This window comes from Taudactylus pleione, unplaced genomic scaffold (genome assembly GCF_031769625.1).
Source record: "Taudactylus pleione unplaced genomic scaffold, aTauple2 ptg000372l, whole genome shotgun sequence".
Taxonomy (NCBI): Eukaryota; Metazoa; Chordata; class Amphibia; order Anura; family Myobatrachidae; genus Taudactylus; species Taudactylus pleione.
The window spans coordinates 18,067,948-18,087,595 of NW_028284773.1; the positions used below are offsets into that span (position 1 = coordinate 18,067,948).

At 47.5% G+C, this 19,648-nt stretch overlaps 1 protein-coding gene across 1 annotated transcript in view; it reads left to right on the forward strand.

The window, feature by feature from the left end:
- LOC148508326 (T-kininogen 1-like) overlaps window positions 1-19,256 on the forward strand; it is a 133,435-nt gene extending 114,179 nt beyond the window's left edge. Inside the window, exon 10 of the mRNA XM_088444772.1 lies at window positions 18,660-19,256. Coding sequence (XP_088300898.1) covers window positions 18,660-19,256 — 597 coding nt within the window. The remainder of the gene's footprint in view (window positions 1-18,659) is intronic.
- The last annotated feature ends 392 nt before the right edge of the window (window positions 19,257-19,648 follow it).

The window sequence follows — 19,648 nt, forward strand, 5'->3', positions numbered from 1 at the left end:
CCCGGATACACAGGGAGATCAAGTCATCCAAAGAAGTTGGCAATTCCCTGGATGTGAGTACGTCCAGAGCCGGCCCTAGGCATAGGCATTCTAAGCAAATGCCTAGGGGCAACTCTAATGCCTAGGGGCATTCAGCTCCATAGAGGAAACTATGGGTTGGTCCGGGTATGCACAGGACCACCCTCTTACAAAAAGGAGAGAAGAGTATAACAAGGCTTGGTGCTGTTATACACAGTGACAGGACAAGGTAGGTTAGCGGCAGGCAGGTACCACTGTCCCAGGCCCCGAGGTAGAGAGGGGCCCTGTGAGGCCGCATAAGATAAATTTTACTTTTAAGTAAATAACAGAGTGCGCCGTCTGCCCGGGCAGTGCGGCGCTAGTAGATCCCGCCGTGACTCCTTCTGAAGCTGCCCTTCCCTGGCTGGTTTGCTGCACAGTTCACTGCGCATGCGGCATAGTATGTAAAATGAATGACTCACGTCATTCCGTATTGCGCCCGTGCTGACACGGCCGCGTCATTATGTATAATGTTGCGCCCACGCTGGCTCTTTTATCCCTGTCTCCGTCCTCTCTGCCACAGTGGCCTCGCTCACCTCCCAGGAAGAGCAGGAGGAGGCAAACTCCCGCAGACAGCTCCACTAGCAGAAATTACTTTCTGCTCCAATGACTCACCCTCTCCTCCCCAGGACATAGGCAGCCTCAGCTCTGTCATTCCTGAGAACTTCAAAACTTCAAGAGGTAGGTTCTTCACATTGACTGGCTATGTTGTGTGTGTGTGTGTGTGTGTGTGTGTGTGTGTGTGTGTGTGTGTGTGTGTGTATATTATAATATATATATATATATATATATAAAATGTGTGTAATGTATACATATAAACAGTTTATGTGTATATATATATATATATATATATATATATGTATATATATATATATATATATATATATATATATATAATTAGTGCTCAGAGTGGGAATATAGAGGTGGGGGTATGGAATTTGAATACCCACCTCAACAGTACACTACACACCCCTTCTTCCCCCCCTGACCCGTGGTCTGTCCTCTAGGGTCTCCCCAATGGGGAGCTTATTTAGGCTGAATTATGGCTGAGGCTCCTGGACAGGAGAGAGTCACAGCAGCTGAGCAGTGTCTTACTGTTTATAAATCCAGGAGCACCAAGAGCAGACGTGACCCCACGAAGCTGGTAACTTTGGATGACTAAGTGGTGTGACTCAACCAGTGCATATCAGCTGCCAATCAAAAGGAAGGACAGCTTTTCAAATCCAGTGCCGGTCGCGAGCCAATGAGAAGCTACCACTTGACAGCTTCTCATTGGCTGGCAAGCCGCAATTAGCTCACAGCTGCGCCAGAGTTAAGCTTCCCTTTTCTTGATTGGCAGCTGGTCCGCGAGCCAGGATTGGCTGGCAGCCAGTGCCAACTGCAAACTGCAATGCGGGACCCCAGTAGCAAACACAGGATTTCTAAAGGGGGCTTTCTAAAGGGAATAATATGTGTGTGTGTGTGTGTGTGTATATATATATATATATACACACACATGTATGTATGTACTGTATGTATGTATGTATAAATATATATATATATATATATATATATATGCTAGTGGGATTATCTGCGGGGGCACCAGCCCAAATTTTGCCTAGGGCACTAAATTGGCTAAGGCCAGCTCTGAGTACATCCTTGATCTGATCGGACAGGCACTGCATGAATGCGGCAACTAAGGCTTCGTTGTTCCACCCCAATTCTGAGGCACGGGTTCGGAACTGCACATACTGTCCTGCATATTGATTGCTTTGTCTCAGCTGAAGAATAGCTGATCCCGCAGAGGATACTCAACCGGGCTCATCGAAGACCCTTTGGAAAACCTTCAGGAATTCTGCGCTATTGTTGACCAGAGGATCGTTTCTCTTCCATAAAGCAGAAACCCAACCCAAAGCCTGCAGCAAGATCACTTAAACCACTTTCGTCCTTTCTGATGGGAAATTTGCTGCTTGGACCTCAAATTGAATTGAGCACTGGTCCAGGAATCCTTGACAACCCTTTGAGTCCCCATCATACTTGGTAGGATTCGGGATGCGTAATGGTGCAGAAGCACTTGCAGCTTGTACGGTCACCGTAGGAGGTGGAACTGATTGTACTGGTGCCAGCTGAGCGGTACTGACTTGTTGCATTAAGGTCTTCAGACACTGCATAATCTGAGCCGGATCTTGTTCTTGTTTCTCGACTCTAGCGGGTAGGTTCTCTAGCAAGTCTCGTGGTGATTGGTTACCAGCAGCATCCATGTTTTCACAAACTCTCGGATGGATTGTGGACGCAACCCGTATTCAGGGAATTGGCTAGACCTATTCCTGAGGCACGGAGTCTAGTGTGCCAGCGGTATTCACCAGGGACCCTAGCAAGAAGGTATGGAGTTGGCTGCGTCCGACACACAGATCGTGGCCCTCAGGTTAGGTTTCCCTATACAGGTGCTGGTGAACTTGGTTGGAGTGCAGGAGACTTTAGCATAGTCGACAAGCCAGATCAGAACCAACGGACGAGAAGGTACCAGGGAGCAGACGTAAACGGGTCACAAGGAATAGCCAAGGTCAGAACCAGATATCAACACAGAACCAGGGGTCAGGCAGAATTGGAGTCACGAACAAGCCAAGGTCAGAACCAATAATCATGATATGCACAGCAACACTGGAGTATGGTTATGGAGCCTATACTCTGGCACAGGAGTGGTCCAAAGGGACTTCCTTTTATAGGCAGTCTTGAATGAGGCGCCTCCTGTGATGTCATTGAAGAAGTGTACTAGCCCTTTAAATTTCCTTGCAGTATGGTGCGCGCGCCCCTAGGGGAGCACACATACTAACAGCTGGAGCTGTACAGCAACAGGCGCCGGAATCTCCCTGCTGCCGCTCACCGGGGGACCCCCAGGAGCCGGAGAGGACCTTGTTGGCTCCGGACGCCGGGATCTCCCCGTCAGCTGCCCATCAGGGAGCCAGTTTTGCCAGACATGGTAAGTGATGACCGGTGTCCGGCACACTGGGACAGTGGGGCTGCTGCTGATGTCTGCGTGTATGGGGCGTGCGGCTGGTGTCTGCGTGTGTGGGGCAAGCTGCTGGTGTCTGTGTTTATGGGGCATGTGGGGAGTGCTGCAGACTTAAAGTGCTGCTTTGGGGGAGGGAGTGATTGTGGGTGGGTGTGGTTAGGGAAAACTGAAAGTGCATCTGTGGGGGGAAGGTGATCACAGGGGTGGAGGGGTGATTTCGGGAGGGGGGATGTGGGTAGAGGAGACTGAAGCTGCTGATGTGTGGAGGCGGCTGCAAGGCAGGGGACACTGGATGTGTGGCTGTGGGGGATGATCGCGAACGGGTACGAGCAGGGGCGACTGAAAGCGCAGTTGTGGGGGGGTGATCATGGGAGGGATGATTGTGGGAGGGGGAGTGCGGGCAGAAGAGACTGAAAGTCCAGCTGTTTGAGGGTGATCGCAGGAGGGGTGGGTGCGGGCAGAGGAGACTGAATGTGTGGCTTTGGTGGAGGTGATTGTGAAGGGGTGGATGTGGTGATCGTGGGATGGAGGTATGGGGAAAGGAGACTAAAAGTGCAGCTGTAGGCAGGGGAAACTGAATATGCGGCTGTGGTAGCTGATCGCAGGGAAGTGTGTAGGCAAGAGAGGTTGAATGTGTGGCTGTTGATCGCGAGGGGGATGCGGTGAAGGGAGACTGAATGTGCAGCTGTGGGTGGGTTATTGCTGGGGTGGAGGGGTGATCGCGGGATGGGGGGTATGGGCAGGGGAGACTGAAAGTGCAGCTGTGGAGGGGAGGATTGCGGGAGGGGGTGTGTGGGCAGAGGAGACTCATGAATGTGTGGCTGTGGGGAGGGAGGTGATCGGGGGGTGATGGCTGATGTAATAATACAGACCATGAGGAGTGAGGCAAACACCCCTGGGGGGAAATTAACGTGAAGCGGCAGCACTGATCTTTCTCTTGATCGTCTCCTCCTGCAGCTGTTCTCATATTTATTTATTGCACAATCGATTAAGTACACTGGTGGGCAGGCAGCGGAAACTCTGCAGGGCTCCGCAGCATATCTGCGCCTGTCCTGTGAGTGACAGCAGTCAGCATTGTCAGGGTACAGGTGGTGGCACACGCAGGGGTCCATATGATCAGATCATGCCTGAGTGAGACTATCACTCAGCACATAGCTGCTTAGTGCTTGAAGTGCCGGTATGTCATACAGTTGCATTCAGGCACTGCTACTTAGTATAAATTGCGTAAAATAAAATTAGACTAATCTAAGGGATAGGAACTTCTTACAAGGGACGTGCTGTCAGGGTAGGCAGAGCCTCCCCTGTCATACTCCCTTCCCTATCACACTACCAGTCATGCTCCACAGTTTTGATATAAAAACTGTGTTTTTATACATGTGTGCCTCTCCAGCTTGACCTTACATCACTGTTTATAACTACCTAGTCTAAACTGCCTAATGGAAGCTAACGTAGTCTAACTTATAACAGACTAATAAGTTAGACTATAACTTAGCAGAGTATTGGTAGGTGTATGTGGATCCAGAGCCTATTAACTTGAGACTGCAGGGCCCATAACCTCTTAGCAGAACTGTGTAAGTGCGGTGCGCAGCAGTGATGCTGAATGTAATAGCCCCCAGACAATGTACCCACCAGGAGGCAATACAATTGGCCAAAGTATATATGATGTTGATGGCGGTATGTACTAAGGTTAAATGTGGTCAAAACTCTGGAAACTGAGGGCCTGATTCATAGCCGGACGCTCTGAATGAGCGCTCGCTCTGAATCAGGGCCGGCCTTCTGGTTTTTTAGAGCAGCCTCCTGGCCGCTCGCATAGCTGTGTTGCTCGAATGCGAGCAACAAAAGACAGCTGATCCCTAGAAGCATCTGAGGGAAAACAGTCTCCAAGTGCGTTAGCCCAGCTCTCTATAGCTTTAGCCACACATACAATAGCCATGGTAGGACGGGCAACAACCCCTGAAAGAGAGTATATCGATTTCAGGCAAGCTTCCACTTTCCTATCAGTAGGATCCTTCAAGGAAGTAACTGTAGGAATAGGCAACTTAGTGCTTTTAATTAAACGTGTAACATGTGACTCCACCTCAGTGGGTGTTTCCCATTTTGCACAATGAGCCACAGAAAAGGGTGACATGAGGTCAGACGTTTTTGTGGTTGAAACCTCTTATCAGGCGATGGCCAGGCTGCAGCCCTGTGTTCAGCTAGTTGCCCCAATAGAGTGGAATTGTGCTGAAGTCACTTTCTGTCATCTAAACAGAGGGTGCTTGGATTTAGGGGCTGGCACTTCAACTGCTTTTAATAAGATGGATCTCACAGCCTGTACCAAGGCAGGAGAATTAACTTTTGACCGACTCTCATCCTCCTCCAGAGGGTAGTCAGGGATAGAGAGATCAGCATCTACTGCCTACTGCATAATTCAGAATCTGAGAGTTGCGTGGACTGTGACAATAAAACAGGACGCTTAGAGGGCTTACTGGGTAAGGGCTTCTTGCAACATGGTTTAAAAGGCATTGGATGTAGCCATTAGACTCTGCATAGAGTTACAGAGTATGTCTAACCATGGTGGGGGCACAGGAGGCCTGTATCATCTGAACCTGTTGTGGCCACCCCAAAGGGGGAATTAAGGCCTGCTGTGATAACCCCATAGGGGGAATGACAGCAGGAACCCGCCAGGCAGTTCGCAATAGTGGCCAGAACCTGATAAAATGAAACCCGTGGGGTTTCTTTGTACAGGCGCTTGGTTTTCTGATGGGCCTGAGGAGTATATTACTATATAACCCATCTCAAATCCTCCTCACTTAAGCCTGCAGCACATATTTTGTATGATAGCAGTATGGGTGCAGATGCCTGTTTGTTACTCTTGCCTTTGCTAGACATAGCTGCAGAGTAATATGGCACACAATATGGCACTGGGTATAAAGCAACCACCGTGTATGTAGGATAGTAGTAGGAATGCAATATACTGATCCTGTCTTATGCTTAGGTAAGCTGCAGAAGCACGCAGCCCAAATATGGCACAGTGCAATGACCAATGTATGTGAGAAACCTCACAAATACTTAGTTCTATATATGTGAGTTATAGGAAAACCCCTGAATGCACCTGTATGTTAGGGCAAAGTCAGAAAAAAAGGAAAGATATATATGCTGACAGTAGAATAGCAAACAGACAGGCAGCGCTAGCATTAGTCACATACAATGCAGAAATAACACACAACTGCAAACTGGCACTATAATGATCTACACAGACTCAGGCCCTGATTTAGAGCCGTATGCTCTGACCGAGCGCTCGCTCTGAATCAGGGCCGGCCTTCTTGTTTTTTAGAGCGACCTCCTGGCCGCTCGCATAACTGTGGGTGACCATCCACAGCTATAGCGAGTGGGCAGGGAGATGGTCGCGATGGTCAAGACCATCGTGACCATCGGGCTTGCGACGAGACCCTTGTGGTAGGGTCTCGTTGCCGTAAGCCCCAGAGAGATTTCGGCTCTCACAGAGCCGAAATCTCTCACACTGACATCACTCGTGATGTCAGTGGGGTCGCCCACAAACTGAGGCGTTCACATGGGAACGCCTCCGTTTGGGCAGCCACTCCCCCGGCACGCCCACCAAAGGGGGCGGGCTGTCACTCAACATCGACAGTACGAGACCCAGAGCGACGGTTTGCCCGTCGCTATCCGGATCTCGCGCATGCGCACGATGGAGCTGGCTCCGCCGTGCGCATGCGCACTGGGCCACCATCGACCCGCTTGCGAGCGCATAGCACTCACGAGCGGGTCTGAATCAGGCCCTCAGTGTCTGGAAGGCAATATTGCTACATATGCTGACCCTGGGGAGAGGTATACAGGGGGACCGGACCACGCGTTGTCCTGGGAGAACTGCGACTGCACCATGAAGAAAATGGCCGCCGGAGACCTCAGAGGGGGCATGCAGCTCAGGGAAGCCAGACCGCAGTGGAAAGGCGCGCTGAGCTGAGGGGAGGAGCTGCTTAAACAGGGAAGCTGTCTCCCCTGGCCTATTATTAACCCCTGGGACGCTGGTTTCCCACACCAAATTGTCCCTGGTGGTCCAGTGGAGCGCAGTGACCGAAGCCTGCATCTGTCCCCTGAGACCGGAGGTACTGACTGCCATAATGCACAGGTTACCGTGAGCGACATCCCATGGACAGTCTGCTGCTGCGCGCTCTAGCTGTAAAAATAAAATAAAGAAATAACCTTAGGGGCTGTCTAAACAGCCCCCCCCCCTGCGAAATGGTGACCCTATATCACGGCCAGGGTTTCTCGGCATGGTACCCGCCAGGTATTACCTATGAGGTCGTTGTGGCGGGGGGGTCTCTGGCAGCGGTGCTGGTGCTTGGCAAGAGGCATTGGTTCGCGTGGTCCTGTGCGGGCACATTGTCACTAGGCCTGCTGAGGTCTGGCGGTGTTTCTGTTCCGTTGGCATGGGCGCCGCCATCTTGCCTGCGGCCCTGTTATCCCAGCTGTCCAATCCTGGTAGGTCATGTGCTCATTACAGCCAGTCACAGCGCGGCATTGAGTATTTAGGAAGGTCTACAGCCACGTGTTTCTCAGCTGCGGCTGTGCCTTATCTGCCTGCTTGTATACGCTCCTAGCCTGAACCTTGCCTGCTCCAACCTGCTGGACTTATCCTGCACCCTCCATATACCTTCTTACCTGCCTGAGTACCTGAACCTGCTGTTTTCCTGCACCTTGCCTCATTTCACTCCCAGCTGGACTTCACTACCTCTGCCTGCATCAGTTACAGCTCATCATACCTGCATTCTGTTTTAACTCACCATACTTATTCTGGATTGTTCCTGCCTGTCACTATCTGGACATTTGTTCATTAACCCTCACTACAGTTATCAAGTGCACTTTAGTGCTATACCTGGACTTTTTATTTGCCATTCCCATGTCTTCTCAGTCACTTATTAAAAACCCCACTTTTTCATTTAAGTCTGCTCCTGTGTCTGCTTCTATCAGACCCGGGTCCACAACAAATTCAGAACCTCACAGTTTGCACTGGCCCCATGGATCCGGCCATGGAACAGGAGTCTGGAGTGGATTTATTTCGCTGTATTGCTGGTCGTTTAGAAAACCTGGAAGCTATGCAATATCAAATGGCCCAGTTCCTACAGGAGATGTCTAAATGCCAAGATACTCTGCAAACCTCATTAATCACCCCTGGGGTATCAGCAACTTCACCTCCTCCTGTGCCTGGTAATACAGGGACCAGGGTATCCCCTCATCTACATCTACCCATGGCAAGCAAATTTGACGGCAATCCTAAGCTCTGTCGTGGTTTTTTAAATCAGTGTGATATACACTTTACGTTAGAGCCTGATAACTTCCCCACCGCTAGAACCAAAGTGGCATACATCATGTCCTTGCTGACCGGCTCGGCTCTGGATTGGGCCTCCCCACTCTGGGAGCGTTCAGACTCGCTGCTGGATAATTATACAGACTTTGTATCTTCATTCAGGAGGATTTTTGATGAACCTGGATGCAGAGTGTCAGCATCGTCCAGCATCATGACCCTGAGACAAGGAACCCGTCCTGTCAGCCAATATGCCATACAGTTTCAAATTTTGGCATCAGAGCTTAAGTGGAATGAGGAGGCCCTCACCTCAGCCTTTTGGAATGGTCTGTCCGACCGATTAAAAGATTATCTGATTACCCGTGAGCTTCCTACCAAATTAAATGATATGATCTCACTCTGCAACAAAATTGACCTACGCTTCAGAGAACGTCAGGCTGAAAAGCACAGAACTGACCGGCAAAGGTCATTTACGTCTCCCGTACCTAACCGTCCACCCCATCCTCCTATAGAAGAGGAGCCTATGCAGGTGAACTAAACCCCACCTCTCCAAAGTGGAACATCAGAGAAGAATGCTAAAGAACCTCTGTCTGTACTGCGGAGATTCGGGACACCTGGTGGCCTCCTGCTCCCGCAAGTCGGGAAACGCCCGTTCCTAACTGACCTTGGGGACATCAAGTTAGGAGTTATGTGCCCGTCCCCAAATACTAAAGATTTCAAGATTTCCTTAGTTTTGGATCTCAAGCCCAACCCTGTCTTCGTCTCTGCTCTATTAGACTCTGGAGCAGCCGGAAACTTCATGACTTCCAGCCTAGTTGATAAACTACAGATTCCTTGTTTATCTCTCAAGCACGCTATCTCCCTGACTTCCATAGATGGACGTCCTCTAGCTAAAGGAGTGGTCACCAAGGAGACTCAACCAGTATTAGTTCATGTTGGGGCACTCCACTCCGAGTCTTTAAAGTTCTTAATGATACCAGAGACTTATCATGAAATCATTTTAGGACTACCCTGGTTATGCCAACATAATCCCAGGATAGACTGGTGTTCAATGCAGATTCTTTCATGGGGAACTGACTGTCAGAAATCCTGTCTTCCCAAAATATGACCTGTAAGAAAGACAGCTTCATTACCATCTCCAGCTCTACCCGTGGAGTACCAGATGTTCTCTGATGTTTTTTCCAAGCAACAGGCAAACATCTTAACTCCCCACAGAGAATGGGACTGTCCTATCGAGTTGCTGCCTGACAAGATGCCACCCCGTGGTTGCACCTATCCTCTATCCATGCCTGAGACTCAAGCCATGTCAGAGTACATCCAGGACGACCTAGCAAAGGGGTTTATTCGACCTTCCACCTCTCCCGCTGGAGCTGGCTTCTTTTTTGTTGGCAAGAAAGACGGAGGCCTAAGACCTTGTATAGATTACCGGGCCTCAATGATATAACGATTAAGAATCGGTATCCTCTTCCCCTAATCACAGAATTGTTTGACAGAGTTAAAGGGTCCATCATATTCTCTAAGCTGGATCTGAGAGGGGCTTATAATCTCATCCGCATTCGTGCTGGCAATGAATGGAAGACTGCCTTTAATACTAGAGATGGACACTTTGAATACCTTGTGATGCCCTTTGGGTTGTTCAATGCCCCTGCCGTGTTTCAGGGCTTTGTTAATGAGATTTTCTGGGACCTGTTTTACATCTCGGTTATAGTTTACCAGGACGATATATTGATTTTTTTCGTCATCTGTAACAAAACATCATGAACATGTGAAGGAAGTATTGTCCCGTCTGAGAAAGAACCACCTTTATTGCAAACTAGAGAAATGTGTCTTTGGGGTTCCCAGTGTACCATTCCTTGGTTACATCATCTCTGGCTCCAGCCTAGAAATGGACCCCAAGAAGGTGCAGGTGATTTTGGATTGGTCCCGTCCTCAAATTTTGAAAGCCATCCAGAGATTGCTTGGGTTCGCCAACTACTACAGACGTTTTATTAAAGGATTTTCATCATTGTTGGCTCCCATTACTGCATTGACCGGAAAAGACGTTAACCCTGCCCAATGGTCACCTGAGGCAGAGACTGCTTTCCAACTTTTAAAACAGGCGTTTATTTCAGCTCCAGTCTTACGACAACCAGATCTGGATAGGCCATTTCTAGTGGAGGTGGATGCGTCTTCAGAGGTCGTGGGTGCAGTTCTCTCCCAGTGTTATGACGATAATCGAGTTCATCCCTGCGGGTTCTTCTCTAAGAAGTTTTCTCCTGCTGAGAGAAATTACGCCATTGGTGAACAAGAACTTCTAGCAGTAAAATTAGCATTAAAAGAATGGAGATACCTGTTGGAAGGGGCCAAGTTTCCCTTCACTGTCTTCATGGACCATAGAAATCTTCTCTTCCTCAAGAATCTTCAGTGTGTGAGTCCTCGTTTGGCCTGATGGGCAATATTTTTTGCTCGGTTCCAGTTCACCCTGACCTTCCGGTCTGGAGCCCTTAATCAAAAGGCAGATGCCCTGTCCAGATCTTTCCTCTATGATGACAAGTCAGAGAATCAACAAGATGCCCCTGTTTTGGAGTCAAGAGTCTTTGCCACCGTACAGTTACAGCCTCCTACAGGGAAGTCTTTTGTGGCCCCGGAGTTAAGGAAGCAGCTCCTCACCTGGGCTCATTCCTCTTGCTTTGCAGGTCACTCAGGTACTCGGAAGACCTTGGAGTTTTTAAAGAGAGGCTATTGGTGGCCATCCATGAAAGCAGACGTGTTGGAATTTATTTCTTCTTGTTCTTCGTGTGCCCAGCATAAATCTTCACATCAGGCACCGGCTAGTGAGTTATTGCCACTGCCTATTCCATCGCGTCCATGGACGCATCTCTCCATGGACTTCCTCACAGATCTGCTGAATTCTCAAGGGTTCACTACCATCTGGGTCATAGTAGACCGATTCTCTAAAATGGTTCATTACATACCACTAAAGAAATTGCCTTCTGCTCCTGACTCGGCTCACCTGTTCATTCAACATATTTTTCGTCTCCATGGTCTTCCTGCTGAGATAGTCTCTAACCGTGGTGTTCAGTTCACAGCAAAATTTTGGAGAGCCTTATGTTCTGTATTGCAAGTAAAGCTAATTTTTTCTACGGCTTATCACCCACAAAGCAATGGTTCCACTGAGAGGGTTAATCAAGATCTGGAGACCTTCCTGAGGATTTTTATGACATCTTCCCAAGACAATTGGTCTGTATTGCTGCCATGGGCTGAATTTGCGCATAACGCCTCCTACCACTCTTCCATGAACCAAACACCATTCCAAGTGGTCTACGGCCTACATCCACGGGTCCCTGAATTTCAGAGTCTGCCCATCTTTGACGTCCTAGCAGTAGAAGACACTGTATGGAGATTTGCTTCAATCTGGTCTCAAGTTCGTTCTGACCTGGAGAAGGCGTCCTCCCATTACAAATTTCAAGCTGATAAGAGGCATAGGAAAGTACCACATATGTGAGTTGGAGACCAGGTCTGGTTGTCCACCCAGAACCTACGACTTCAAGTGCCTTCCATGAAATTTGCTCCGCGCTTCATCGGGCCCTTTTCCATCATAGAGGTCATTAATCCCGTGGCTTATCGCCTTCAGCTACCCCCTTATCTGAAAATCCCCAATTCCTTTCATGTCTCCCTGTTGAAACCTCTGGTGCTAAACAAGTTCCACAGAGTCCTGCCTGCTTCTCCCTGTGTCCAGACTGAGAGGGGCATAGAGTTTGAGGCCTCCCAGGTCTTGGATTCCCGTCTTCGCAGAGGACATTTGCAGTACCTACTAGACTGGAGGGGCTACGGCCCAGAGGAACGTTGTTGGACCAATGCCCGAGATGTCTATGCTCCTGCACTCATCAAGAGGTTCCATGCTGCCCATCCGGAGAAGCCTGGTGAGTGTCCTTAGGCCACCCATAAGGAAGGGGGGTACTGTCACGGCCAGGGTTTCTCGGCATGGTACCCACTGGGTATTACCTGTCAGGTCGTTGTGGCAAGGGGTCTCTGGCAGTGGTGCTGGTGTTTGGCGAGGGGCATTGGCTGCACGTGGTCCTGTGCGGGCACATTGTCACTAGGCCTGGTGAGGTCTGGCGGTGTTTCCGTTCCGTTGGCATGGGTGCCCCCATCTTGCCTGCGGCTCTGTGATCCCAGCTATCCAATCCTGGTAGGTCATGTGCTCATTCCAGTCAGTCACAGCGCAGCGCTGAGTATTTAAGAATGTCCAGAGCCTTCCTTCCTTTGCCAGTGCAACGTGTTTCTCAGCTGCGGCTGAGAGAGAGTACCTGTGCCTTATCTGCCTGCTTGTATACACTCCTAGCCTGAACCTTGCCTGCTCCAACCTGCTGGACTTCCCCTGCACCCTCCATATACCTTCTTACCTGCCTGAGTACCTGAACCTACTGTTTCCCTGCACCTTGCTTCATTTCACTCCTAGCTGAACTTCACTACCTCTGCCTGCATCAGTTACAACTCACCAAACCTGCATTCAGTTACAGCTCATCAAGCCTGCATTTTGTTACAGCTCATCATACCTGCATTCTGTTTTAGCTCACCATACTTATGTTGGACTGTTCCTTCCTGTCACTATCTGGACATTTGTTCATTAACCCTCACTACAGTTATCAAGTGCACATTAGTGCTATACCTGGACTTTTTGTTTGCCATTCCCATGTCTTCTCAGTCACTTATTAAAAACCCCACTTTTTCATTTAAGTCTGCTCCTGTGTCTGCTTCTATCACCACCCCGGGTGCACAACAAATTCAGAACCTCACACCCTACTCCGGCCGGGCACCAACGAAACTGAGGTGCCTCTGGCTCGGGGTATAGGGAGAGTGGACCCAGTGCATCCTGGGAGCTGAAAGCTTTAAATGCATGGTGCCCGTATTCAGTTCATCACCTACACCCCAAGGTCTCCCTATGGAGCCTATGGACCCTGAAGAAAGTTTGAAAATCTGCGCATGCATAGGATCTGTACTGCGCATATGCAAATCTCCTTCTGTGAACTCGCTTGCAGTGCCCGGACGCCACAGTCTGATTGACAGGCTGCAGCCTTTTGGGGGCAAAGCAGGGGCAATGTCAGACAGCGTTTCAGCAAATGAGGGGTGTGTCAACCCATTTTCTGGGCTTCAGCTGCGTGAAAACACTGGCCATTATTCAGATGACTGATGGTCACACAGAGTGATCTGATGCTGCATCTGAGGATGCAGCAGCTGATCACAGAAGCCAGCAGTAGAAGTCTATTTACACAAGATACCTCCTGTGGCATTAGCATATTTCAGCAACGCTGCTGCATCCAAAGACAGTGTGTGAAGAGACAGCATATGTGTTACACTGAGTGTACTTTACCGATTGAGACGCATGGTGAGTGGTGACTTGGAGGTTGCTATTCTTGGATGGTGACTGGGAGGTGGCTATTCAGAAGCACAAAGATGTACCGTCTAATGGGCATGTTATGGGAGTGTCTTGGGCATATCATAGGAGTGGTTGCAAACTCAGGACCTGATTTAGTTATTTGCTATGCCGATGTTTTTGCAGTTGAGAAATTATGGCCCACCTGCGCATGCATCTGAGTGGCACTGCGCATGCGTCAAGGTACAGTACCATAGAGATTATTTTGCAGTTTGATGGTCAGTCAGGGAGCATTTGAGGGCGGTAATGGTTAGTATCGTCAAGGAATGAAGACGTTTTGTGTGGGTGTCTCACCCTGTCACTGCGGGCCCGTACGTGAGAAATATTGCTCTGGCATATCAATTCCCACGGCCATTCTGTTGGACCACTCAGAACTGCAACAATAAAAAGATCTGCGACTGATGCTCTGTCTGTGTAGGTAGATTATGCGATATTTATGCAGATGCTTGGATTTGTAGAGCCATAGGTGGGCGTATAAATAATCTCACACGGCGGCTGCCACATTTGCATATTTTTGCATAGCAGTGGCATTAACATTAAACTCTGAATCAGGCCTTAGAATCGTTCAAATTGGAGGCCATACTGATGGAAACTCTGCAGTTAACATGGGGCTAGTGCAAGTTTCCATGGTGCTTGACAAGTACATATGAAATAAAGAAGCAAAAAGAGCAGGCACACTATTTTAATCTCCTATATACTCTCCTAATTCGGGAATTTTTTGTTGCTACTTATCTACAGCTGCTATCGGAGATAGGTGTATGCTTCACCCTATACAAGAAACCAAGGCCCTGATGCAGACCCACTCGCAAGCGGCTGTCCGCTCGCAAGTGGGTCGATGGTGTGCACTGCGCATGCGCACGACGGCGGGAGTTGTGTCTGATCAAAGCGGGCGTGCTGTCGATGTTGATTGACCGCACGCCCCCTTTGGTGGGCGTGCCGGGGGCGTGCCTCCCAGACGGGGGCGTTCCCAAAGGAACGCCTACCGTCAGAAGCCGGCCCACTGACATCACTAGTGATGTCAGTGGGAGTGATTTTGGCTCTGATAGAGCCAAAATCACTCCGGGCCTTGCGGTTGAGTAACTCAACCGCAGGCTCCGGCTCACAGTGGCGATGGTCGCGATGATCAAGACCATCGCGGCCATCAACCTGCACGCTCGTATAGGCTGTGGGTGGTGACCCACAGCTATACGAGCGTCCAGGAGGACGCTCCATAATTATGGAGGACGGCCCTCATTCAGAGCGTGCGCTCTGCTCAGAGCGTCCGGCTCTAAATGAGGGCCCAAGTCTGCAGAAGTAAAGACAGCGCTAGTAGAAAAGACAATTACAATACAAATAAAATAATAATAAAATCAATATAATTCAAATAATATAAATAAAACCATACATTAAATATGTAGAACCGGTCGGTATAACCTCCTAATTTTTACATAAAAAAACGTACGTAGATTGCAGCAAAAAATTCAATCCAAATGCGTACTCCACTAGTACAGACGTTTTTAGACAATGAGGGAGCACCTTGGGTTAGTATTTCCCATATAAATCCTTTAAAAGTCCTCCTCTTTGGAGATAAAATCAATCCACAGCTGTAATCTCAAATAGCAAAAAAGCTGTTTTATAGTTAGTACATTTTTCATCTTAGATTAGTGGTGAGACAAGAAAGCATTTAAGAAGCGAAAACCAGCAGTTAGTTTGTTGAGAGTAGAAAGGCTTTTGCAGAGTTATTGCAGAAAGATTTGTTAGTTTTTTGCAATTAGTAGTAGCAGGATTCCAAAAAAAGCATGCATGCATATAAGTGGTAATTATCCATATTCATTCAAAAGCCCATAGTCATCTCCAAATAAAACACAAGTTCTCAGCTACATCAAAGAATCCTGTACTTACAGTTCTCCCGGGAGGTATGTAAAAATGGTATATACCAACTGTTTTTTTAAAAGCACAGTCCTTTACGCGTTTCTCCACCTTTTTGTAAAATCAACGGCTTCCTCTTCTCCTTTGTCTTTACAATCTGGGCATGTGCAGGATCTGTACTGCGCACGTGCAGATCAGTGTCTGCGATTACGATTGCAGTGCTCCGTAAGCCTCAGCCTGATTGACATGCTGTGGCTGTTTGGGGGAGGGGAAGGGGCAACGACAGATAGCGTCCTTAGACATAGCTTCACTGGCCCCAGCAGAATTAAATAAACGGCCATCCTGAGTAACCTAAAGGTTACTCAGGTGACCAATGTTTATGCAGTTCGTCTGATGGCTGCGTCTCCTGGTGTAGTCCACAGGTAAGCATTGCAGGGGGGGTGCCGGGCTGGAGAGGTGCCCTCCCCTCTGCTTGCATTACAGCACCTTTACTGCTGCACCTGTGACAGGCAGCCAGTGCAGTTTTGTCATGTGCAGACCTGGCAGGGTGAAACTAAGGAGTAGTCGTTGGGTGGACCGGGCAGCAGCGGACAGAAATTACATTTAAATTCAGGACTCCAGACCACCCATTAGCCAGATCGCCAACGGCCGTTCGGGTAAGAACTGAAATTCATTGCCAGGCATTGCCCACCCCTGAGTGGGAGGAGCTAGTCTGTTCTCCTGCCTTATTAAGTTGTTATAAGCAGCTCCACTGCCAGCAATAGCGTGTAGTCCAGCAGTTTACACGTGCGACATACTCGATGATGTCATGCCGTACAGTTTACACGTGTGACATACTCAATGACGTCACGCCGTACTCACACACCCACTCTCTTTATGTGTGGTGTGCTGTGCCATAGAAGAGGAGAAATGGAAGAGCTGCCTAAGCTATGCACCACAACGCCATGAGGAGGACCCACCAAACAGTGAGTGAGAGAGACAGCTAGCAGCAGCCTGTCCTTTACGGAGGTGAGGAGGGTGCAAATTTATCATTTACAGAGGGGCGCCACACACCCTAGCACCGGCCCTGTTAGTGACCCAGCAATATAGATTAACTCAACTTTGCATGAATAAAAAAATCCTCATATCATGATCTGTTGGTGGTATTTGAGGATTAGGGTTGGGAACCCCTGCTCAACACAATAACATACCAACATTTTCGGATGGAATAAAGTGACATATTAGAGTGTGCCCTGAGTCTGTATAAGACATATTCATATACACCAGGATACATTGGCATATTTATAATCCGGTGCCGGGTGTACAGTGAACCCGGGCCCCTGATTATATGCGGGTCCCTCTTCCGCCATGGTGCCATCTTCCCAATGACATCTTCAGGAACATAGCACCATACAGTGAAAGTAAAGAATATGTAAAAAAAATAGCAATTGATATCACCAGCGCTCCTTTAACATATCTCAACGGTTCTTAATGATTCTAACATAAAGCAGTCAGAATTCCTCAGCTGTTATCCCGAAATGCACTCCCTTTGATTGCGTAGGGAGGAGAGGAGAAGAAAAGGGAATATATAGTATAAAACCCTTTTATTCACAACACATAAACAAACAACAATATGCAGACACAAACAGTATGTTTAAAACAGTAATGTCGTAGTGGCATTCATCCTTGGAAATACCAAATTATCTAGTGAAGGGGTAATTACTGGCTGGGTGAAAGAGCTGTCAACGGACAGTTCTTATAAGCGTGTGCAAGGTTGCAAGGTGTCCGGGTAAGACCTGCTGCAGTTCAGATTCTCACCCGCCGATGGAAATACGCCTCCCAGCTCTGCCGACATCTGTCTCTCTGTAATCACCACCGTCACCGTCAATAAGAGAAGTCCCAGCACCCACGCATTCCGACCCTCCTTGGGTCTTTCTCAAGGTAAGCCGATTCTGGTGAATGCCTTCCTAGGTCAGATTTGACCTTTAATACCTCACTTCCTCCCTGGGTTTGGTCCCCATGCACCTGATCCCTAGACGGCAATCACCTACCAGTCCTTTGATGCTGTGCACTGAGACCTCTCCAGTCTTTCCCAGCACATCCTTGTTACCATGATAACCAAATTTATGCCATTCAATTTGACTGCTGCCTTTTTTATATAGGCAGAACTTCTAGAGCCCTAAAAGTAAACCGTTGAGATATGTTAAAGGAGCGCTGGTGATATCAATTGCTATTTTTTTTTACATATTCTAATGAGTGGTGGAGGGATTAGAAAATACCTTCACTTGTGATTGGAACACTTGGCAACCAGGCATCAGCTGCGCACTGTGTGGTTGACTATTTTCTTTTTCAAGTGAAAGTAAAGACTCTGGCACTGTGCCAAAGCCTTTCCTCTTTTGTGTGCATGTGATATTCGGGAAGATGGCGCATGTAATATTTGGGAAGATGGCATTGCGGACGAGGAGGGACCCACTTTCTGGCACACAAGGTAAGATGTGTGGCTGAGGGGGGGGCCGACTGCTCAGAGGTTTGCTGCATATGGGCTCCCTCAGACGTTAATATATCCAATCTTCCATATCCATACCCAAACATTCAATATTCATGCCTTTGCATGAAATCGCCAATGTACCTTTAAAATAGGACTGTTGAGAGGGTCTGTAATAATAATAATAGAGAAAAGTAAATGCAAAAAAAATCCCCTATCATGCAAGTTTAACTCTAACAACTGTGGCATAGGAAGCACAAAATACTGATAAATGCTGCAGTGTCATTTTGTATAAAACGCAATCCCATTTATAGGTTCAGGTCAGAATTTATCATCAATAAAAAAAAACATACACAGCAAAACTTGTTTCCCATAAACACTTCCTTTTTTTTTTTTTTACTGGACATTCTTTTGTAAGAAGTGTAAACTTATATTAATTATATTAAACCAAATAAAAAATAATCGGTCTGATTATAGCACCAAAAAACAAAGAAATATTGAGAAATATCATGAGATTTCATTTCTGGCATGATAACGTTACAATTTAAATTTCATATTTGTTTTTCATGTTTTCCAGTTTAATGTACGTATAGGGGGACTGTCTCCTTTTCGCACGGCTTCAAAGAACATTCATAAAAATATTGTGAAACCGTCCAAGAACTTTGAAAAACTGCAGCAATCAAGAGCAAAGAGAGATGGACAATATAATAAAGAACAAAAACCTGGAAAAAAAGAAAAAAAAGACAAACGCAAACCTAAACATGATCATAAACATGCTGACTCTTCAGAGGGATCAGCAGGCACCGGTAATGTATCCACTCAGAACTTAGGAAATTTACATGAAGTTCCTATGCAGCCAATACAACCAATTACGCCTCCCCCCAGTAATTTGCCTAGTATCCTACTTATACAAGAGGTTTCACTCAATCAGGAAGTTTCCCCTGTGCTAGATCTTCAAAAGCAAGCTTCTGTAATTGACTCAAGATGCCCTGGCAAGGTGTGGCAACCAATCAGTTTAATTCCTGAGATACCTACAGTTGAACCATTTTCCATTGATGATCTTGCATCTGCCATTGACGACTTAACACCCCTGTCAGACGAAGACATAGAAAAGAAGGAGCCTGCTCTCCCAAAAGAAATACTACTTTTTAATGATGAAGACCTGTTAGGTTAAGTGAAGCCATGAAAGTACATGAAAATAAACCAATGAATAAATCAATAAATAAATGAGAACAGAAATGTTTAATCTGCAATGTTGCTCCATTTTATGCCTTTAAACCCATCTCTACAAAATAGTTGTTTGATACAATATATCCAAATACAAGCAAATCTATCTCATCATATAAAACAATAAGGGGGAATTCAATTCTACATGATGGACACAATGGGGTATAATTACTAAAGTGCAGGATTTTAGAAGTGGAGATGTTGTCCATAGTAAAAAAAATCAGATTCTACTTAACATTTATGTAGCAGCTTCTAGAAGATAATAGTTAGAATCTGATTGGTTGTGTTACGTTCGTTCAGTCGCTGTTCGATGATTGCTTTCCAATCTCAATAGTGTGG